At 42.4% G+C, this 23,748-nt stretch overlaps 1 protein-coding gene across 3 annotated transcripts in view; it reads left to right on the top strand.

Annotated features, from left to right (window-relative positions):
• ATP2A2 (ATPase sarcoplasmic/endoplasmic reticulum Ca2+ transporting 2) overlaps positions 1 to 23,748 on the top strand; it is a 41,526-nt gene that overhangs the window by 9,354 nt on the left and 8,424 nt on the right. The window contains exons 4-20 of one of the 3 annotated variants that reach the window (XR_011318586.1): positions 3,989 to 4,093; positions 6,168 to 6,306; positions 8,023 to 8,103; positions 8,491 to 8,576; positions 9,126 to 9,590; positions 13,728 to 13,816; positions 15,330 to 15,432; positions 15,768 to 15,899; positions 16,273 to 16,395; positions 16,591 to 16,809; positions 17,018 to 17,353; positions 17,588 to 17,808; positions 17,969 to 18,171; positions 18,397 to 18,482; positions 18,635 to 18,768; positions 20,092 to 20,209; positions 20,609 to 22,201. Coding sequence is in view for 2 of the 3 variants with exons in the window: in XM_069755263.1 (XP_069611364.1) it covers positions 3,989 to 4,093; positions 6,168 to 6,306; positions 8,023 to 8,103; positions 8,491 to 8,576; positions 9,126 to 9,590; positions 13,728 to 13,816; positions 15,330 to 15,432; positions 15,768 to 15,899; positions 16,273 to 16,395; positions 16,591 to 16,809; positions 17,018 to 17,353; positions 17,588 to 17,808; positions 17,969 to 18,171; positions 18,397 to 18,482; positions 18,635 to 18,768; positions 20,092 to 20,209; positions 20,609 to 20,878 (2,910 nt within the window). In the remaining variant the exon portion in view is untranslated. Of the gene's footprint in view, positions 1 to 3,988; positions 4,094 to 6,167; positions 6,307 to 8,022; positions 8,104 to 8,490; positions 8,577 to 9,125; positions 9,591 to 13,727; positions 13,817 to 15,329; positions 15,433 to 15,767; positions 15,900 to 16,272; positions 16,396 to 16,590; positions 16,810 to 17,017; positions 17,354 to 17,587; positions 17,809 to 17,968; positions 18,172 to 18,396; positions 18,483 to 18,634; positions 18,769 to 20,091; positions 20,210 to 20,608; positions 22,312 to 23,748 lie in introns of those variants that run through there. The other 2 variants (XM_069755275.1, XM_069755263.1) reach the window with 2 other exon arrangements.

The raw sequence follows: 23,748 nt of genomic DNA, 5'->3' as shown, positions 1-23,748 counted from the left end.
CGCAGCTTCTTCCTCTATCAGCGGTCACCGTTACCGCTGATTAGAGAAATGAATAGGCGGCTCCACCCCTATGGGAGGTGGAGCCGCTTATTCATTTCTCTAATGAGCGGTCCCACGTGTCCGCTGATAGAGGAAGAACTGCAGCACCGAAGACCGTGGGACGGCAGGGGGAGCGTCAGGATCGCTGGGACTAGGTAAGTATGCCTCAGCGCCCTCACCCGCCGACCCTGCCGCCCACCGTGACTCGAGTATAAGCCGAGAGGGGCACTTTCAGCCCAAAAATTTGGGCTGAAAATCTCGGCTTATATTCGAGTATATACGGTACATTTCCATTTTTCCCACTCTTAACCCTCCCTTACCCATCCCGCCCCCCTCCTTCCCTTTTAGACAGGTTCGATCTTATTTTTAAAGTGTGTGGCAAAGTCCTCATCAGAGATGAGGGAGGTTGGAGGGGGCAGTGGGGGGCAGAGGAGGTCAGTTAAAAGTTTTGAATAACTGTTTGGGGTTGTAGGATAGGGAAGATACGAGGGTTGTGAAGTAGGCCTGTTTAGCAGAGGTGAGAGCAGATTTAAAAGCGAGTGTTGCCTGTTTGAATGCAGTGAAGTCATCTTGCGAATGTGTTTTCTTCTTATACCGCTCTGCAACCCTGGACAGTCGCCGGAGCTGTTTAGTGGTTATTGTGCCAGGGTTGTCTATTGATACTTCGCACTCTGCCATGAACGAGAGGGGCAACCGTGTCAATATCTGATGAGAGAGTGGCATTGTAGAAAGCAGTGGCACTGTCTGTCATGGAGTGAGGATATGGATGCTAGTGGTAGGATAGTCAGAAAGTGTGTGGGTGTCTAGGTGTGCAAGGTTTCAGCGGGGGGGTGTATGTTGCTGGACATGGGTGAGCGGTGAGGAGGACAGGGATGAGAAAGTGAGCAGATGGTGGTTGGATAGAGGGAGAGGGGAGGTGGTGAAGTTAGATAGGGAGCAGAGATGGGTGAAGACCAGGTCTAGTGTATGTCCATCTGTGTGGGTGGCTGCGGAGGACCACTGAGTAAGTCGAAAAGATGATGTAAGGGACAGAAGTTTGGAGGCTGTTGACTGAAGGTATCAGTGGGAATGTTGAAGTCACCCATGATGATGGTGGGAATGTCAGCAGAGAGAAAGTGAAGAAGCCAGGTGGAGAATTGGTCAATAAAGCCATTGGCCGGGCTGTTGCACATTGAGCGGAGCTGTTCTGCTCAGTTCAGTACATTTAGCCATATAGACTAAAGCTATCCAAACTCTCCAATATCTGTGATGAGCCGACAGACTAATGCATGTGGGGGCCTCCTGACTCTTCATAGACATTGTCTGGTTAGCCATGGTGATCATAATTGGGAAGTCGGGAGTGATGACTGAATGCCGAATGCGTGCTTGGTGGTCAGCTATCATTGTGCATGGCCAGCTTAATAGGTCAGGTATAAAATATTCACTGGAAACCTCTTTATCGAGGGAGTTTTGGTATCCGGGGTATAGTTACTGTGCTGCAATCATCAATACTTGCATTTCACCTCCACATAACGATCTGCAGGCTGCACTGACAGAGCGATCAGTATTGTAGTCAGAGCAGCCCGGGCACACTGGGCAGAGGCCTCTACTGTGCCTTATAATGTAAGCCATTAATAATGATACTGCCATGGCATGATAGTTGGCACCTGCATTGGAAAAGTTTTTATTCAAGCACTTGGCTTAACGACTTGCACAATTGCTCTAATCGGAGTTTGAACAGTTGTTCGTTTGTTCCATATTTCATGGATCGTTGGAATGTAGGATATGGTTTGTCTCGGCTGTATAGTCACTGTCTGGCTCTGCTTCCGCTATACATAGTAGTCGGGATAGAATATAATATACTGTGCAGCCCTTAAGGAGAAATACCAAGGCTAGAAAGCTGCTGGCCGTTGCAGGGGTGGCTTTGTAAGTGCGGAGGCTAGTTTTAACTGCCCAGTTGCATGTTACAATGAGGCTCGGCTGTAACTTATACTTTCATGAAAGGAAATAGTCTTGAGTTAATGACGCTGTGTCTACATTCAGGTGTATACTGTAATGCATATCCTAGATTATTGCATATAATAAAACATTACCTCCTTTGGCATCTAAAACCCAGCTCTTGGCCACAAGCAGCATCGTGTTCTTTCTCTAGGTATGGGCATAGAAGGGGTAAAGTAGCATCTGTTTAATGTGGACTTGTGCTTCTTCATAATCCCAGTTGTCTGTAAAAATGATGTATGACCCCAGTGGAGAAGTAGTATTATGTCTATATTCATAGGAGTCCAGTAAATGTTCGCCTTGTGTGGTTGTGGACTGAAGGACATGGAGATTTCGGTAGGATTCCTTCCGCTTTTCTTGCATCTGTAGTACTGAGGGGATCCAGCAGCATCTCGCTGGGAGTAGATGGGAACGTGATGGCAGCTCTAAGGCTATGTGCACACGATGCGGATTTGCTGCGAATCCGCAGTGGATTTTTCCGCGCAGAAACGCTGCAGATTCGCACTGTGATGTACAGTACAATGTTATTCAATGGGATTTCTCGATTCCTTTTCTAGGGCACCAACCTCCGCAGCCAGGATGGTGCTTATCAGTTGTGGTCAGTAGGGACAGAGCACCTTTCTGACACTATAATTTTTGTTAACCTTGTAGGCTATGTGCACACGCTGCAGATTTTGCTGTGGGTCCGCAGCAGCTTTCTATGTGTTTACAGTTCAGTGTAAACTTATGGGAAACGCAATCCGCAGTGCCCACGCTGCGGGAAAAAACGCCCGGAAACGCTGCGGTTTACATTCCGCAGCATGTCAGTTCTTTGTGCAGAATCCGCAGCGGTTTTACACCTGCTCCAATTGAAAACCGCAGATGTAAAACCGCAGTGGAATCCGCACAAAAACCGCGGTAAATCCGCAGGAAAAACGTGAATTTTTTTTTGCCCTGCAGATTTATCAAATCCGCTGCAGAAAAATCCGCAGTGGACCATTCTACGTGTGCACATAGCCTTAAACGTGCACTGTCTGTACCTTTTTCATTTCCCTTATTTTAAAGGGTCCTTTTTAGTACATAATTAATAAAGGTTATATTTTATTTAAAGATTTTTCCTTTGTGAAATATCTTCCCAGTAGTAACTTTTCTCTAAAGGAAAAAAAAAAAAGTAAAAAATCTATTACAAGTCATTGCCCATGTAAGTGAGTAGGGCTGGACTGCAATACCTGAGGCATTGTTTTGTGAGACATAAAGCTGTCCCTGTCTTATCCTGGCCGGTGGGTGCTCCTTTTTCCATGGCTTATTGTCCTGGAGCAGTACCAGTGGGGAATACTGTTTCCAATGTTTATTTTTCCCCTTTGGGACTCTTTAGCGGACTCGCTGAGCGGTGGGAACTTTAGGTTTTTGGACATGGGAAACCTAATTGGAGGAAGAGTCGTATGTGATATGTTTATTATATCCTTGTTATGTATTGACCTTAAACCTTGTTTTCCTCTCTAGGATGGTTTGTAATGTATTAATGCTAGTTCTTGCATGTGCTTGTATAATGGGGGACACACTCACCCTCACCCTGGCCCTAGGTGGCTGGCCATTGCATTGTGGTAAGCACAGTTAGTATATACTTGTGTGGCTTCTTGTTATGATCTTGGCTAAACAGAACGCTCACATTCCTAGTTTGTTAGGACTCCTAATATTTGGGACACTTCACTTTGGGAATTTGGAGCCCTATGCAGCTGTCTCTAACAGAAGGGCAGACAGATTGCAGGGAAACATTAATCATTTATTGACAAGCCCTGGCCCGATAACTACCGTATTTCCTCCCACGTTTGTCTTGGAGATTAGTTGTGCTGAAGGTCTCATGCAGTAGTCAGAGCGGGCACCACTCAAGTGTCTATTGTGAGTGCATGGTAATGTGGGAAATGCCAGCAGATTCCACATGAGGGCACGCAGGTCTTGCAATTGTTTTTGATAATTTCCTTCTTTATTTCAGGTATTGGCATGGTTCGAGGAAGGTGAAGAAACAATCACAGCCTTTGTAGAGCCTTTTGTAATTTTACTCATATTAGTAGCAAATGCCATTGTGGGTGTGTGGCAGGTAAGTAAATATCTGCGGTATGGCACGGACATCAGTCACCCTGTGTCTCCTGGTCCTATCTCAGACAGCTGCGAAATAACAAAATGATCCTTCCTCCAGTGTTGGTGTTCTGCCCCTGTCATGAGAAGTGTGAGCTGTACCTCTAAATAAAGATTTGTCTTAAGTAATCATCCAGGAAAACTGTACTGTTGGTTTTGGGCATGGGCCGCAATTTCCTGTTGCACAAGTTTTAGTTTTGCAATCTGCCAACATGTGTGTCCCCTGATGTCGTGTACAATATATATTTTTTTGTGTACTATGTGGAATTACATAAAGGATTTTTTTCTTGTTTTTCTTCCCAGAAGCTGTGACCGATTATCTATGGGGTTTGTCTGGTATCACATCTTATCCCCCATTTAAGTGAATAGGGCAGAACTACAATGTAGCATAAAAAGTATTATCCCACCTGGCTCTTCTTTTTGGGATTGCCTGTGTTCAGACATTGAAGTACGGGCAGTTATAAAACTCTCCCATAATACATTTTTAATGGCATATTCACCATAACCTACTGATAGAGTATTAGTTAGTGCTGAGACTTTCCTCAGGGTATCTAGTTATAATGGTGGCAAATGGCTGGGATAAGCTGTCACTTTTTTGGTGGAACCTCCGACTGATCTGAGAATGTATGGGTAACAATGCTGATACATTGCTGAGTCCCCATCACTATTCTCGCACAGCCAGTGGCCAAGAGCGCAGTTATCGGAAGAACCTCCTATGGATTGGTGGGACTCCAGCACCCCCCCCCCCCCCCCCCCCTCACCCCTTGATCATAAAATCGGGACATATCCCAGAGATTTGCCATTACTTAAGTGGGAATAACCCTTTAAGCTTGTCCTCTTTCATCCATTGAAGGGAGGCAGACAGTCTGTGTCTGAGCATCTCTTAGTGAAGGTTGGAGTGTGCTTACAAACAAGGAATTGCCATTTGTATAGATTTTTAATTGAAGGACTTCCTTTTTGAAAGAAAACCACATGAGTTGTGAACGGCCGTAGAGTTAATTATTCATAATCTGACTTCTTTTTCTTACCTTCCATCATACCATAATGTAGCGATGATGCTCCCTTATGCTGTCCTGCTTTGTGTAGTAGGTCTATCCTCCCTGACTTTTGTTGCAATATTTTTTTTTTTCTCTCTCCACTTTTGTACGTTAAATGTTGCTTTTGTCTATTGCCTGAAAAGAAACTTGCAAATAAGTTTTAAAAAATAAAATAAAATTGTCCACAAAGTTGGACAACCGTTCTTCAGGTGCCCATACACGTTGGAAAATTCTGAACATTTGGCAGATAGTAGCTTAACAGTGTTAGATAACAATGTAATTGGCCCTTATAACCAAGCAAAATAAAGGGCTTTAGAGTTGCACCGAATTCAAAGGTCGGGTCACGTTTTTAGATGTAGGCAGCAAAGTAAAGGTCCCTTACTGTCCTTTTTGACTTAATGTTTTTCCTGATCTCTAGTCTTCCTTTCTTTATGCAGTGTAATGTTTCTTCTTTGCTTCCTAGTGTACATGAATATGGGCTATTGGTGTCGGCTGAGAACTGTGTGGATCTGGTTGTGGAAATCTGCAGCATAAATTGACATGCCACCAGTTTCGTACTTGCAGTGCTGGTCAATTTGCCCTGCGGATTTATTATGCAATGTATTTACATCTGCAACGTGTGCATGCGTCCTATTCATTTCACTTTAAAATGTTGATTCTAGTGATGAGCGAACGGGCTCGGATAAGGTGTTAGCATGCTCGGGTGGTAAGAGTGATTTTGGTGTTCGCAGAAAATCTGTTCGCGTCCGTGCGTATTCATGTCTCGCTTCTGTTTGGCAGCCGCAGCACACTTATAGATTGGCAGCCTGTTAGGCAATTCCTGCATGTGTTGCAGCTGTCGAGCAGGCGTTTTGAACTCAAACATATTTTTTGAGCACACTGAAGTTAACTCGGTTAGCACCCGAGCATGCTCAGATAACACCTTATTCAGGCACGTTCGCTCATCACTAGTGGATTCCCATTCTTTGCTGCAATCATATTACTGTCTTCCCTTAACAGGAAAGAAATGCTGAAAATGCCATTGAGGCGCTCAAAGAGTATGAACCTGAAATGGGCAAAGTTTACCGACAAGACCGAAAGAGCGTCCAGAGGATTAAAGCCAGGGATATTGTCCCCGGGGACATAGTGGAAGTTGCTGGTGAGATTTGATTTGTGATCCGTTAGCAGTGACATGCTAGAAGCCAGTCTTGTGGTGATTAATACATCCCGTTCGTAAGCTTTATTTCTATAGGGAAGTTTAACCCTTTAGCTGGAATAGCTGGCTCGCAGTGTACGTTTTCCACTGATGGATTCGCGGTGTGCCGCTGAGCCCTGCATGTTACTTGCTTTATGCATCTGTTAATGTCAGATTGCTTTTAACGACCAGACGTCGGGACAATTTATTGCAGGCCTACAGCACTCACGTTAAGTAGCTGGTGTATGTGGAGCACGTTACTAATACCTTTTCTATTTAGTATTGTATGGACTTTGCCATAGAATTTGTAGAGAGATGTCCATGTAGGGACTTGCAGCATTTCACACAGGGATGCATATCTTGAGATGGAATTCTAGGCCGTATGCCAATGACAGTTTGCCTTCTGTGACAGCGGTGAAAGTGACTGACTGCGATAGATTTAGGGTGGTCCCGTGTCCTGTTCCCATTATACGCTGCTGTTTTCGGATTCAACCCTTAGTGTTGTGTGTGTAGTCTGGCACACGTGTAACTAGCAGAAGACCTCTCTAACCCTTTGGCATCACTGTAAGCTGGTGCGGGGCATGACGGATTACGTATAATGGCTATACGCAGCCGCTCACATTTGTTTTCTTGCTGACTATTTATATGACAGATCCATTATTTTATAGGCGCCTCTTAGGTGTTTTATTGAACTTGCTAAGGTTTCCTGCAGGTGTTATAAAAACGCAAAACAAACTATTACTTGTAATTGCATAAGGACACCCACCAGGGACTACTCGCACATGCCGCTCCCTGTGGCACCGAGGAGTACAATTCACCATGCCAGCCTCTCTGTATATACCTTGCAGACGATGATTGAGGCGCTAACCATGGCATTAAAAGTTCTGTGTAACATCGGTGATAACGCTTTTGCTCCATTTATCAGACCGCAGCCTCAATGGGGATAACTATAAATTCTGTCTCATCTTATTGACACTTTTTCTACCTTTATATGCATCTTGGTATACTAGGAATTGAGAGTAGCTTTTTAAGGCCTCCTGTAGTCATTCCTAGGAAATCTTTTATGCCTCAGCCCTATTCATCCCATCTGCATCAGTAAATTTGTAAGCGGAGGCCGCGCTCCAGCATTGTCTGTGCACATCGGCTGCAGGCGCTACAACTACCTGTTAGTAACGTTTTTGCAGTTTTATATGGTTGTTTTTGCATTAGTATAGGGGCCACTATTGTATCACATTCGTTTTGCTTCTCAACCTGTATTTTTAAAGGAATCCGTTACATAATGTAATATTAAAGGGGTTGTCTGGGATGTTAATACTAATGCCTCCCTCTGGTATAGGTCATCACTGTCTGAGCTGTGGGGTTGGGACATCCGGCACCCCCGCCGATCAGTTTTTGGTGTTTGCGATGCCCGGAGAGGCACATCACAGCTGCCTTGACTGTATAGCAGCTGGGTACAGCACATTTGCCTCCTATTCAAATCAATACGGGGTGGATGTGCGATACCTGGTGGCGGCCACTTTTGACAGTTCTGTGGGGTGCGTCTCCATGGCTGAGCAGTTCCAGCCAACACTTGGGAACAGCTGACTGGTGAGGGTGCTGAGTGTAGGTCTTCAATGTTAAAGTCCCGAACAACCTCTGTAGCACATGGCTTATATTTATTGTTTTTATTTTGTTTTCTAGTTGGAGATAAAGTCCCAGCAGACATACGGCTAACTTCAATAAAATCCACCACATTGAGAGTAGACCAGTCAATCCTTACAGGTACGTATAATACAACACACTTGTATGCACCATAATGAACAGGAATTAATATAAAAAGTCCCTGAAGTTTTATTATCGCATAAAATAACTTGATAGAGGTGCAAATTCTTGGCATGGTGATGAGGTCACTGTGGCTCAGGCATTTGCTTTTATTGTAGTTCTTCTGGATCATTTCCCCCCCATCTGAGCTAACTTTATATGATGGTGAAAACACTGACGACTCTGCATAGTAACGCCAAATGGTGCACTTGTATTGTTTGGAGCATTTAATATAATTTAAACCATTGGAAGAAAAATTTGCTGGATTGTGTCAAGATGTATAATGTCTAACGACCAATTGTATATGATGTGAATTATAAATGGCTTTTTTTTTCCCCCTCTCTCCAGGGGAGTCTGTCTCTGTAATAAAGCACACGGACCCAGTCCCTGATCCTCGAGCTGTAAATCAAGATAAGAAGAACATGCTGTTTTCTGTAAGTTGGTGCAGTAGGGTGAGCTCAATAACAAGGGTGCATGTCCACGGTCCGTAATGATGGCACTGTGGACGGAGCGGATAACACGCTCCACCCAGAGCGCCACCCCCTTCTATACATGTGGTGATTTCCAGATGTGTTCATTGCGCACATCCGGAATCTCTGCACCCCATAAATAGGGCCCTGTGATTTACCTTGTGGCGACGGAGCGTTGCCTCAAGGTAAGCAGATATGCTGCGTTCTAAAAAGACAAGCCGCATGTCTGGAAACACAGGACCGCCGGGTGCGTGTTCGCACGCATAGTGGAGACGGGATTTCTTAAAATCCCCTCCACTATTCTGTAACATCTGGACGCTGCGGTTGTACACAGCGTTCAATCCGCAGCTAATACAGATGTAATCTGGCACGTGGACACGTACCCTTATAATATTAATCTTTATTTTTATATAGCGCCAACATATTCCACAGCGCTTTACAGTTTTTTTGCACACATTCTTACGCCATGGATTAGTGTGGAATGATTTTCAAAATTGTTTTTTTCTTTATCAGGGTACAAATATTGCTGCGGGGAAAGCCATTGGTGTAGTTGTAGCCACTGGCGTCAACACTGAAATTGGCAAGATTCGTGATGAAATGGTGGCTACAGAACAAGAGCGGACTCCTCTGCAGCAGAAGCTGGATGAGTTTGGGGAGCAGCTTTCTAAAGTGATCTCCTTAATTTGCATTGCTGTGTGGATCATTAATATTGGACACTTTAATGATCCTGTCCACGGAGGCTCTTGGATAAGAGGAGCTATTTACTATTTCAAAATTGCTGTTGCCCTGGCTGTTGCTGCTATTCCCGAGGGTTTGCCTGCTGTGATCACCACTTGTTTGGCTTTGGGAACTAGAAGAATGGCAAAGAAAAATGCGATTGTCAGGAGCTTGCCATCCGTTGAAACACTGGGCTGTACATCGGTTATCTGCTCTGACAAGACCGGTACTCTAACCACTAACCAGATGTCGGTCTGTAGGGTAAGAAATCGCATCATTTTACTTCTTAAGAAATAGAAAAGTCATATGCAGTTTGATTTGCATACCACATTTATTGCCCCATTAGTTTCTTATGTCAGTTGGGCATGGTTTTAAGAGAAATATTGTTTGGTTGGCAGAAGCCCTTACTGATTTAAAATGGAAGGTCCTGGTCTCTTACAGTGGCGAAATCACAGGGGTAGGGGGTATTCTCAGGTTTGGACGGTATCCCTTATTAATGGGACGGGATAATTTCCGAATCATTGGGGGTACCGCGATGGTACTCCACTGTTACTGAGAAACGGTGCTCTGCAAAGCCCCATTGGAGTAGAGCCACTCCATTCATTCCTGTAGTATCGCTGGAAGTGGTCTACTTAGTTATCCCCTGTCCATTGCATGGTTCATTTCTGATCACTGGTGGTTACACATCTCACACCCTTAAGTGTCTCTCGGCGTGTGTGTGTGAGAATGGAGCAGAGGCTGATTATGGGAATGCCAAAGACAAGCCTAGCACATTGATTATCTCTGCCAGACCCATTAAGAATGAATGGAGCAGCAGTGCATGTGATCGACCACCATTCCATTCACAGTGGACTCTCCATAGCCCCAGTTCTTTGGATCAGTGGGGGTCCCAGCAATCGGACCCCAGTGATTGGGAAGCTATCCCCTGTCCCATGGATTTGTGGATAACTTCCAAACTTAAGAAACTTTTAATGTTGTAGATGGAAGTTTGAGTGAGATCCTTGTGGTTTGGTTGGAGCCTGCTGCACTATTGTCTCTAGGGCTGATCAGCTGTTTCATTATATAGCATGCAGGATGTTGTCCAACTACTGATCCACTCACTCCTCCTCACTATGGTCATGCAGTGATGAGGGGTGAGATTTGAGGTTCCTGCTCTAGTAATTAGCCATTACCCAGCCCCTGAAATCAGACATTGATTTACCCTGTGTATAGGGGATAATGTCTTGTGACATATTTGCAGTTGTCTTGTGTGTTGGTAGACCTTTTCTTTAGGCTTTTGATGGCTTGGTGACAGTAGCGTGTTGTCTGCTGTCAGTGTCACCTTGAATGTGAGCGAGGTGCAGCGCTCTTCGTGCAGCCGATTCCGCCTCATCATTCTGCTCGTCACTTGTGCCTGTGGTGCATTGCCTTGTTAAGTGAGTCACGGATGAATGGGCAATTTCTCCTTCCATCTCTTGCCGCATTCTAACTAGAAATGAGTGGAGTCTTTGTCAGAATTTTAAAAAGAAACCTAAAATCCGATTTTTCTGTGAGCTGCAGGGGTAAACTGATGGATAATGGAGCAAGCAGCAAAAATAGAAATCAGTCCATGTAATGCGTTGCTTTCATGTGGCAGTGCCGCATTGTAAATCTTACAATGAAGAACTCATTAGGCTTTTCTAGAATTCCTCTCCGGATCGGACTGGCCGACTGTCTTGACCTAATCTTGCTATGTAGATCTGTAAGCTCGCCAGGGAGCGGGCGCTGATCAGTATTCAGGAGGAGACCACTTGCAGTCTTTTTGCATAACTGCTGTAGTCAGGGCAAGGCTTTTTTTTTTCCTTCCCAAGAGTTTACAATATATTACCGTTAAAGGGGGTAGCGAATGCAGCCTGATTTTTGTATGGGGTGGCTCTGATCTATGAATGGGTGCAGCGAGCGTTTATTGCTAGTAATGTCTCCTTGTATATTCCTACAGCCCTGCGCAGGATGCTTTCCTGCATTTACCCTCTGCCAACTATTCATCATAGAGCTCCTTTGTACCCGGGCAAATGCAGCCAAGCTCTGAGATTAATTGCTATGTGCAGAGAGTGCGTAGCCTCTTACCAAAAAGTCACCGGACAGGAAAGTCATGCATGCGGCCTTCATTATGCCGTCTGTTTTCTTAAGGTCCTGTGTATAAGTACAGTCTGCCATGTAGAACAATTACTCATCCCAGCACTTTGAAGTTTTTACAAAGTCAGGAAGAAGCAAGTGAATATTGCTGGGTACACAATGATAGGAGCAGTGTAGATGGCTTACTATGGAGACGGCATGTAATGGGGTTGTCAAGGACTAGACTACTTCGTTACCCAGAAACACTACTTCTGTCCATCTCTATTCCAGCGAATGAGGCTGAAGGTGCAATACCAAAGATGGCCTGTGGACATGGATGGCACTGTTTTTGGCATCAAAGCAACTCTTTAATGACAAGGGAATTTTATTTTTATCTTTTCTGCTGCCCCATAGTGTGTGTGTGTGTGTGTGTGTGTGTGTGTGTGTGTGTGTTTTCCCAGGGAGATGCGATAACTGGAAAGTCATTTCTGGAAATCCTTCTTTTTGGGGAGAGGGGGCGTTCTTTGGCATTTAGCATGCGGTTTAAATAATTGTATATTTTGCTGTTAAAGAGAACTTTGAGAACTCTCGGTCCCCACAGTGCCAGGTATTTTTAATTTGTTTATATTTGAAGAAAGGGGAAAAAGGAAGGTGGGAGCTTAAGCTGTGTATAATATAACAAATATTGGCTGCCGTGGTAACCCATTGGTTCTTCACAGTAACATGGAAGCCAGTGCGTGTGACAGCAGTACTTAAATTGAGTCATTGCAGAAATTGGCACAGTATGTGAATGGTTAAACTACAGCGGTTACATGCAAGCTCTGGTCTCTGCAGTTAAAGGCAGATGCCGACTGTCACACAGCCGGCATCTGCCTGGTATGAAGCTCCACTCTTGAGCCAGGTTTGTTACTGATGACCAATAACAAAAATTGATATCTTTGTATTTGGCCTGTTAAAGGGGTTATCTGGGTGATTTTTTTTTATTTTTTTTTTATTTTAATAAGGACTGACTAGCTGTCACTTTTGCCCAGCGCTGGTCCGGAGTGATCAGACCGCTGCTGCTTCCTGCCTGCTATGTCGACTGGACATAACTGCCGATGTCATGCTGCTTGACAACTGGCTCCTCGCAGTTATGCAGCGGGGCTATCAATCTGCATGATATTGGCAGTGAAATTCCATCAGGAGAGCAGTAGAAAAGCAGCTGCTCCATCCACATGTCACCAGAAGCCGCACTGGTGGTCTGTGACCCCCTCCCCTGGGCACAATAGACTTGGCAACTACCTAAATTCTTAGACACATTGCACAAAGTAAAGTGATCCCGGATAACCCCTTTTAAGCAGGCTGTCTAATGACTGACTTATTTGTGGGTCGCAGAGTATACTGTGGGTATAAACACCGCTGCTGACAGAGTTAATGTGTTGGAAATGGTTTACATTTGGAATTTTATGACTCATAGAATCTTACTTTTTTATGTCTTTTAACATGAAGGTTTTTCTCTCTGTACCGGTACTGATGCTTTTAGTACATTATTTGGACCAGTGGTACACGACTACTTAAAGGGGTTGTTTACTACTAGGACAACCCCTTAAACTAAATGTTATGCCCCGATAAAATAATAAAGCTGATACCCCTCCTGTGCTGACGCCTTTCCTGCGCGGTGTCCGCACGCTCCCTACTCAGAGCTGCGATGTGGTGTTGTGACATTGGCGTCGCTGTCTCTGCCTTCTGACTAGTCGAACATGAAGATGACGCCAGGGATGAGCTACAGACTAGACTTCCTCTTCATGTTCAGTTTGTACAAAGGCGTAGATGATGACGCCAGCGATGATTGGGTGCCGGGCATCACGTGTCGCCACATCACAGCCCCGGGACCGCGAGTGCTGACATCACAGGAACAGCGCCGGCTCGGGAGGAGAGTATAGGCTTTATTATATTATCTCGGCATAAAACTGAAATGTTAAGAATGTGTTGTTTTAGTAGTGGACATCCCCTTTGATTGTTTCTACCGCTATTCCATACAGCAATAAAGTTAGAATAAATGAAGCTGGTGTCTGCCATCTAGATGGAGGCTGGAAGGGCCCTTAGTCTTTGGCCCCACTCACCCAACAGATGCTTTACCTTGACACTTGTGCTGGGAGCTTTCAAAGCACATAGTGAATGGACAGTGTAAATGTCTTTCTGGTATGGTCTTCAGTGGCTTTTCTCTAAACGTTTTCTGGTTATGTTGCGATTGTCGTCCCCGTGGGCTTGCTTTAAAGAACTGTAGATGAGTATACCATAAAATGCCCCGTACTAATCCCATTTTCTTTCCCCAACTTCTTCCAGATGTTTGTAGTTGATAGAGTTGAAGGCGATAATTGTTTTCTGAATGAGTTTTCGGTCACCGGCTCTACTTATGCCCCCATGGGAGAAGTGTAAGTCTTTCTTTTCATTTCCACTTTATGGCTTCAGTCCCACATAATTTTTGTCTTCCTCTGCTATTTTCAGAATACTTGTCATTCTTCTCTTTAGCTCTGTCCCTTTTCTAAGATGAATCTTTTTTCAGTGTCATTCCAACTTTTATTTGTTGTTGCTGATGTCTATAATGGGAAGCCCTCATTATTATAGAGTGAAAGCAATGTACTGATATACCCACATATGCCATACCTGTCTGATCACAAGAATATGGTTCCTATGAGCCCTCACTACTATAGAGGTGAAAAAAGAAGGGTCAGTAGTCTCCATTGAAGCCAAAGATTGAGAGGACTGCTGGGGCCGATTCATCCAAGCTTTTGTGTCAGAAAATTGTTGTAAAAGCTTTGAAAAGTCGGAAAATGTTTGTGCAAAAAAAGTAACTTTTTGCATTCTCACATCAGTTTTAATTGTCTCCACCGAAATGGGCAGAGCTGTGGAGTAGCCGGGAATGAAACGTGGTCTCTCCCGTCTACGCGCCACTTAATGAATTTGCCGCCTCTTAATGAAATGGGAATAATGATATATCTAGAAATTAAAGATTTGTAGAGTACGGTAACTGTGATTAAAAATCTATTTTCGTAAATAAATGGTACTTCTGAAAGCAGGAAACGTTGCAATCTACCTTAACATGTTGCTCATTCCTTTACAAAATCCTGAATTCACGGGGAAAGTCTGTGTTCAGTGAAGGCTCTTTCCCATTACTTAGAGATTACAGCTGGTGCTCATAAAGTTCTGTGGAAAACTAACTTTCAGCAAAGCCTGTCTGCTTTTACCCCCCCCCCCCCAATGGAACATTAAATGCACCGATTGTCCTCTTATCTCAGTAATGTCTTCACTGAATACAGATTTTTCCCGTGAATTGAGAATGAACAGTCCAAGAAAAGCAGATTTCTCTTATAAGATATATTATAAAGTTTCTTATGTTCATGTGTACTATTGATATTGTTCCTCCTTTAAGTTGTTCATAGAAGTATATTAGTGGAGTGGTTCCCCATTTATATATTTGATGGGGTTTTCCAGGCCAGGTATACAATTATGCAGGGAGTGTAATACGGGGAATCCGAACCGTTTGTAATATACAATATTCTGATTACCCTGTTTTCCAATGGTTGTCACTTGCTGAGCCGTCTCCCTGCCTACTTTTATACCTTCCTCAGAAAACCCTAAGGCCACCTTCACACGTTTAGTATCTGCAAGCCAAAAAAAATGAGTGGAACAATCTAGAGGAAAAGTATAATAGAAACACATCCACTTTTACATTCTTCACCCTCTCCTGGTTTTGGCTTTCAAATACTGATGTAAAATACCGAACGTGTGAACATGGCCCAATACAAGCAACCAGGTAGCCTAATCCTGCCATGCAATCCTATCCGAAGCCTAAAATGTGATGGGAAATGTATTCTCCCCCCTCCTATGCCTATATCCATGTGCTCCCAATAGACATTGTCTTATGTTTTCCATGTATTCTTTTAGGCTAAAAGACGACAAAATTGTGAAATGTCACCAGTTTGAAGGACTGGTGGAGCTTGCCACCATTTGTGCACTCTGCAATGATTCCTCCTTGGACTTTAATGAGGTTTGTATGACTGATATCTATTTAACACTGGTGTAATTCCATAGAAAGTATGAGAATTATTGAATGGCATGGTTGCGTCCAATGTTTCCACTATATACTAACTGGGCAATGAATGCATCAAACGGGTATACTAAAAGCATCAGAGGCCCAGACCACGGCAAATGATTCAAGACTTCCTCCAGTTTTTCCTTTTTGGTGCTACAGTTAGTTTCATGTAATATGCAAACATATCAGACTTTTTCTTTATTCCCAAAAATTCTAGCCACGCTGAATTATGGAATATTATATCCATATATTCACCTTTTTGTAATTTTTTTTCTTCCCTTGCAATATAGGCTAAAGGAGTTTATGAGAAAGTTGGAGAAGCTACGGAGACTGCTCTTACCTGCTTGGTTGAAAAAATGAATGTGTTTGACACCGATCTTAAAGGACTGTCCAAAATTGAGCGTGCTAATGCTTGTAACTCGGTAGGTTGCTCTGTTTTATGCTCGAGGACAGATGTTGCAGTAATTGTTCGTGTCTTATTAAAAAAATAATGAATGAATTCCTCACCTGTTACGACACTTAACAGGGTCACTTGTTTCAGAAATGTTGTGATGTCTAGAAGTGAACTAAATTGCTATAAGCAAATCTGTCTATTAAATGACTGATTGCGGTCAATATACTTATCATAGATGAAGCCATAATTCTTCATTACTACTGCTTGTCGTCTTACCTACTACTTCTGCCCTTTGCAGCCTCACACAATGTGGTGTACAGTGACTGGCACGACTGTTCCTAGAGGAGGGGAGTACATTTGATTCAGAATCCTACTAGTAATTCACAATTCCCTTTTTGCAGGTTATAAAACAACTCATGAAGAAGGAATTCACATTGGAGTTTTCAAGAGATCGAAAATCCATGTCGGTGTACTGTACGCCAAACAAGCCAAGTCGTACCAACATGAACAAAATGTTTGTAAAGGTAATATCTAACGCCTTGCCGGATCGGGAGTGATGTATAGGTGCGATTGTAGCAAATTGCTAATATTTAAGCCCATGTAAGAGGAGGTTATTATTGAAGATACGTACTAGTATTTTGTAGCAGGTATGAATGTTACTACAATGATAATTACTAACTTTTTTTTATCCACACTTTTTCTTCTTTTTTTTTTTTAAGGGCGCTCCTGAAGGCTTGATCGATCGCTGTACCCATATACGTGTTGGTAACGGGAAAGTACTTCTGACTGCAGGGATTAAACAGAAGATAATGAGTGTGATCAGAGAGTGGGGTACAGGCAGAGACACCCTGCGCTGCTTGGCATTGGCGACACACGACAGCCCTCCACGGAAAGAGGAGATGAATCTGGAAGAATCTTCCACTTTTATTAATTATGAGGTGAGACTTTTAGTATTAAAGTAACCTTGATTTCACCTAATTAACGTAACTCGTGGCTTGTTGGGGACTAGATGCAATGTCTGCACCACATGCGGCTACAGATGTTGCACTGACCGTGTATAATGTATGCTCTACCTATATAAAACGTGTAAATCCTATCTTCTGGCTCCGGTAAAATAACTTCATATTTTGGCATCTCCCTCTTCAGACAAATCTGACATTTGTTGGCTGTGTTGGAATGTTGGACCCTCCAAGAACAGAGGTGGCAGCATCAGTAAAAATGTGCAGGCAGGCTGGCATTCGTGTGATTATGATCACTGGTGACAACAAAGGAACGGCAGTAGCCATTTGCCGACGTATTGGTATCTTCCGTGAAGATGAGGATGTTACCGAGAGGGCTTTCACTGGCCGCGAGTTCGATGAGCTCTCGCCAGCCGCACAGAGGGACGCTTGCATGAATGCTCGGTGCTTCGCCCGTGTAGAGCCTTCACACAAATCAAAAATTGTGGAATTTCTGCAGTCTTTTGATGAAATTACAGCTATGGTAAGTTATTTATTTTTTTCTATTGAATGTGGTTTTTCTCTAATTCATTTGAGTTCACAGAATGGTATTAACATTGTTGCAATGGTTAGGAATAATTCTTATTTCTCTATCTTCACTCAAAACTCCATCTAGTTCCAAATCAACTTCTTTGTGCTAAATTCACACTGATTTTTTTTTTTTTTTTTTTTTTTTATAACGTTAACGTGTGAGTAACCAATCATTCTATCCTTTTAGACTGGTGATGGTGTAAATGATGCCCCTGCTCTTAAAAAAGCTGAAATTGGAATAGCTATGGGATCTGGCACTGCAGTTGCTAAAACTGCCTCTGAAATGGTTCTGGCTGACGACAACTTCTCCACTATTGTAGCTGCTGTTGAAGAAGGACGTGCAATTTACAACAACATGAAGCAATTCATCCGATACCTCATTTCTTCCAATGTTGGAGAAGTGGTTTGGTATGTACTCAGCTTTTAGTAAAAGGATATTTTGGTGGTTGACAAATTTTTGCTAAGTTTTTTTTTTTTTTTTTTTTTCCTTCAAAATTCCTTATTTGTTAGTGAGGACCTCTTACTATGTTCATATTTGTGTCATTAAAATGTTTTTCTGTTTCTTCAGCATTTTCCTGACTGCTGCTCTTGGATTCCCAGAGGCATTAATTCCAGTTCAGCTGCTGTGGGTAAATCTGGTTACAGATGGCCTCCCTGCCACTGCATTGGGCTTCAATCCCCCAGATCTGGACATCATGAACAAGCCGCCACGTAATCCCAAGGAACCACTGATCAGTGGCTGGCTATTCTTTCGTTACCTTACGATTGGATGTAAGTTTGCTCTGTCTCCATGATACAATTGGGAATTAAACGGCTTTGAACCAAATCTTGTGTGCTACGCCATAAGTGCTTGAAATATTCTGTTTTTTTGTTTTTGTTTTTTGCTGCTGGGACTGTGATAAAATAGGTCAAATTTCAAACGTGGCCCAAGATGTAAATAAATTGCTTGGATCTCATGGATGATTTTTTATTTTATTTTTTTAATCTGTCAAACAGGTTACGTTGGTGCTGCTACAGTTGGAGCCGCAGCCTGGTGGTTTGTTGCCGCAGACGATGGACCAAGAATTACTTTTTACCAACTGGTATACATCTCCACATTTTATTTATATGAAATTTGAAACCTTGCTGTTCAAGGATTACTGCACATGGTTCAAAGATTAAAATGGCAGTCTACATGATGTGAAGGGTGCTGCAGTATATGGTTATCCTTACATAAACTGATTTCTCATTTTAGAGCCACTTTCTTCAGTGCAAGGATGACAACCCAGAATTTGCAAACGTTGCATGCGAAGTGTTTGAATCTCCATATCCAATGACCATGGCGTTGTCTGTCCTAGTTACTATTGAAATGTGTAACGCTTTGAACAGGTAACCTCTTTAGACAAGTACTAGTTTCTAGATATACATTTGCTTTGTAAATACTTTTTTTATTCTAAGATGAAGTATAAATGCTAATGAGGTCATTCCTTTTTCAATCAAAACCTTTTTATTGAACAAACTTCTACAACTTACAAAACGGTTGATGGAGATAATCATACTATAAAATCCCAAGGAATAAAGTACAGTTTTTTATCATTGTTCATGACAAGAAAACAATGCTTCTCTCCCTCCCATACTACCTTCTCACCTATCTGAACTTGCATTTTAATATTATATCAAGTACAATATCCAGACGACTGACAGTCTTTTGCCAGTACCTCCGCCACTACCGTTGGGTATTTAATCCAGTACCCCAATGTTTACCAAATTTTGCAATGGCCCCCCTTTTGATGTATCATTTTTCCTTCAGAATGGTGGCATTTAAGCAGCTCACAACCTCTACCATTGACGTCGCAGTTCTTGCCAACCAGGGTTTAACCATGGACTTTGTGGTTTGATACAGTTGTAGTGGGGATAATTTCCAACGTCTCCCACATACCCCAACGTACACACTTTGGGGCTAAGAGATATTTGAATTTTAAAGACCACAAAAAAATCAATCTACCCAACTCGCGCTCCACAACACATACACCCCCCTCCCAAGTGTAAATAGGACATATGGACCCAAATCTGCACCATCTTCCCTGCAACAATCCTCTGTCCTGAGGCCAATCCTGTATAGTACTTTTGGAGTTATATACTGTGAATGAGAAATATTCGTCCGACGACTTTAAAATAATATGTCCCATATCACTCTCCTAACTGGAGGTAACTGCAGCCATAGGGTCTCCTAGGATTTTTAGTAATAAAGAATTTATACATGAAAGATATAGGGCCTTTAGTTTTTTTTGGCATTTAGCAGAGTCCAACAGAACTCTAATCACATGCCTTAATTGTAGTTACTTGAAAACCTGCCCCCTGTACCTCCTCCAAAGCCCATCTGAAATGTTAAAATTGAGAGGCTAGAAAATAACCCCAATATGTGGTAAGGCCAATCCCCCTATATTGTTAGACCGCTGTAGCTTCTCCAACTTTATTCTCATGAAGTCATATTAGCTAAAAGTAACTTGGTGAAATGGTACAAGAGCCTCTCTGTTCAGTGGTATGGACAGCAGCAGCATTCGGTGTTGGGTCTCTGGATTTCATGATTGTGCTTTAACCTGTTGCAAGCTGAATATTTTTAATATGTAATTGTTGTTCAGATGGGAAGAATGAGGGAAGACTGATAGTATTTCTCACAGCCGATTCTGTTTCATTTTCCCTTTCTCTTAGCTTATCTGAAAACCAATCCCTTCTGAGAATGCCACCATGGGAGAACGTTTGGCTTCTGGGCTCGATTTGCTTATCCATGTCTCTTCATTTTCTAATTCTCTATGTAGAACCATTACCGGTATGTTCAGATTTTCCAGACCTCAGAGTTGGTGTGAATTGATTCGCGCTTCCCGTTTCACCAGCCAAGATGGTAGTGTGAGGCTACTGGAATGGGAGAGGGGAGAACCGCCTCTTCCCTTAATCCATGGCTTTCCTTGATTGGCTGTTTTTGGGGTGATGTGGTTTGACGTCAACCATGCATCACAACGCAACAGTGTCATGGTGGCAGGCTGGCTGACCGAAAGAAGGGCCCCGGTGGGGTCAGGTGAGAGACGGTACGCCCTTTCGCATTCCAGCGGCCGCGGACCTTCGTTGGGGCAATAGAATAAATTCAGACCAACTCTAACAGACGGTAATAAATGAGGTCATTTGAGCGGACACCTTCCTTACTATTCTTTTTTTTTCCCCTTCTTTATAGCTTATTTTCCAGATTACTCCGTTGAACTTGATTCAGTGGTTGATGGTGCTGAAAATCTCATTACCCGTTATTCTTCTGGATGAGTCCCTTAAATATTTTGCCCGTAACTACTTGGAACCTGGTAAAGAGTGTGAAAAGCCTGCAGCCAAACCGTGCACTTTTTCCGCATGCACTGAGGGGATTTCTTGGCCGTTTGTGTTGATTACCTTGCCTTTGGTTATCTGGCTTTACAGCACCGACACTAACATTACTGAGATGTTTTGGTCTTGACTGACATTTTTACAGAATGGAAATGTTTAACTTAACCCATTATTTTTTTTATTATTTTTTTTTTTTTTTATTGTTTAAAGCAACTGTCTATTTCTGCTGAAATTTCACATGAACATAGTGCTGGTGAAGGCAAGTTTGTTTCTCATACTAGGTCTTATTTTCCCATTTTGGCTCCCATTTGACCCACCCAAGCCTCTTGACAGCAGTGCGGACAAGAGGCTTTTTTTTTTTTTCTCACGTAGTGTTCAATGATATGTACAGAGGACTAACACTATTTTATGCAAATATTTTTTGTAGATGGAAAAAGCATGTACAGTGTTCGGTTTCATAATCTCCATTCTCATTAAAATAAAAAAACAAAAAAAGGGAAGCGAAAAGGAATTCTAATTTGATCCAATGGACGTTATCTGCAGAAAATTGTTAGCAGATTTAGGGAACGTATACAATTAATTGACAGAAATTATGAAGCATGATCTGTTTCTGCATGGTCATCTGGATTTGGTTTGAGATCCTTATACTGTCTGTCTAATGGGCTTTATTTTATTTAGCCATAAGCCAGTTTTTCTTCTGCACTAAGCAGATAATTGCTACCTCAGTCAGTATTTTGTTTTCCCGTCTGTCATTTCATTTTTTTTTTTCCTTGTTTACACCCGTCTTCTTCTCTGTAAGAGGTATGCCTATTCTTGCTTGTGCAGATTTCCCCGATTTAAGTTCAAATCATGTTTTCCTTCCAAATATTTTTAAGGTTATTTATTTAAATGTCTATTGTATTTTTATTGTAGCCGACCTATTTTTTTTCCCCCCCATTGTCGCCCATTCTATGGGCTATGCATCACAGCCTAGTAAAAAATAATAATAATAATGAATAAAACCTTTTAATGGACAGAGAAACATGTCTTGTCTTACAAATGCTTTATCACCATAAGTTCCTTATTTTTCTTTTTCTACATAGAACATTTTGTTATGTACGCGTGTGATCAAAAAAATTGCACTGCAAAGATAAAGCTGGATTATATTTCACAGTTGTTGGCAAGCAACCATCCATCTGTTATCATTGCAAGTTCTTCTTCTAACCTGCATTAACCAGCGTTGGGGGAAATAACCTTGTATTTAACTTTGTTTTATTTTGTAAAACCTGTAAATAGCACATGACCAAATGAACATATTGTATAGATCTATTTTTATTTTAAAGTGACACTAATGACCATCGTTTAACTGTTAGAGCATGTTTTCAGGTTGACTTCCCTCAGCCACCAAAGTTTAGGTCATTAACCGTCCTAATTGTGGTGTTTTTCTCCAAATGCCTTCCAACACTCAACTAAAGTGAGTATTCATTGCCTTTTGAAACACTCCGTCGTAGCCGGTTCATGTAACGATGCAAGAAATTGCCGTCTGTATTGTTGCTAAAGAATAAAAGTGGTTAAGTTTCCCAATACTGTGCACTGAGTTTGTCCCTGTCCTACACTTACATTTCACAAGCGGGATAGAGGCCACCACTAGGGTTTAGCTTGACTTTCAGATCACCTACCCAGATTTATGGGTTCTAACCTGAGCTGCAATTATCACACACCTCCAAGATTGGTCATTAAGACCTATAAAGCCCAATCAATGGTTTCATTCTTGCGTTGACGACTTCAAACATATTAGGATTTTCCAGACAAGCATCTGTAGAAAGGTTTGATAATCCGTTTTGTTCAAAACAGTGTGGTAAGGGTGGATATTTAAAAAAAAAAAAAAAATAGTATTCTATTAGTAGACTGAAGATGCTGCTTTAGGCCAAGGTTTTAGGTCTACTTGCCTAAAGTTTCACTTACCTGACACCCTAGTGGCCACAGCACAGTAAAGGACCACAGTGGATCTCCGGACAGGTACTGATCAGGTAAGTGGAACTTTTTGGACATGTAGAGTACAAGAAGTGAAGTACTGTTAAGAAAATGCCAGCATGAGGGATGAGTTTGAGTAGAGGTCCTTTCTACTAGAAATTCATCAGAAATCTAACCTAAAACACTGATGGGTCGCAAAACTTTTTTGCATAACTTGAGGTTGCTCCAAAATTGTGCAACGTTTGTAGTTTTCATGTCACTTTTGCCCTGCTCTGTCAAAATGTTTGGAATGGACCCATGACTCCACATCTTGAATAAAAAAATGACGAGCTGTAGTGTAGCTTGTGCCAGAGAACTTACTCCAGTCATTGACTGGAATCAAATTTCTGGCACTCTGCAAGGCAACTCTTGGTGGATTAGGAGAGTCTGACTGCAGCACGGTTGGACGTTGTTCACACCGGTCTTGAATCCAGGCCTTCATCTCTTATGTTTTTATTTATCTTTTTGTTTTTTCATTTTATTTTATTTTTTTTACTCATCAGCTTGCTGGAGTTAGGCCGGGTTCACACTCGCGAGTGCAATGCGAGACACACTCATCAATACTCGGCACTGCTGCCGACACTTGGGACAGGAGCGTTCAGCTGCATAGAAATACATACAGCCAGAAACTCCAGTCCCAATTGCCGGCCGCAGTGCCGGGTATTGATGCGAGAGACTCTCATTGCACACGAAAGTGTGACCCCGGCCTTAATAAAATCAATAATAATAATAATCATCCGCTGTACTTTCCATCACCTTTTTAAGCCAATGATGGAAACGTTTAGATATCTGTCAGGGTCCTTTCCAAGTGATTTGCACATAAGCATGGAATAAGCATTGTTGCAAACAGGGCAGTTTTGGTTGATAATTCTATCACTTATTTTGCATAATAAAAAGGGAAAGATTCTGAGGGGTGTGATGGGGTGTAGTGTACTCCATTTTTTTCTGCGTATAAAGCTTTTTGCTTTCTACTGTTTGGTGATGGTGAGGGAGTACGTACTCTGTAAT

This window comes from Ranitomeya imitator, chromosome 1 (genome assembly GCF_032444005.1).
Source record: "Ranitomeya imitator isolate aRanImi1 chromosome 1, aRanImi1.pri, whole genome shotgun sequence".
NCBI lineage: Eukaryota > Metazoa > Chordata > Amphibia > Anura > Dendrobatidae > Ranitomeya > Ranitomeya imitator.
This window is presented reverse-complemented; position numbering and strand designations above follow the sequence as displayed.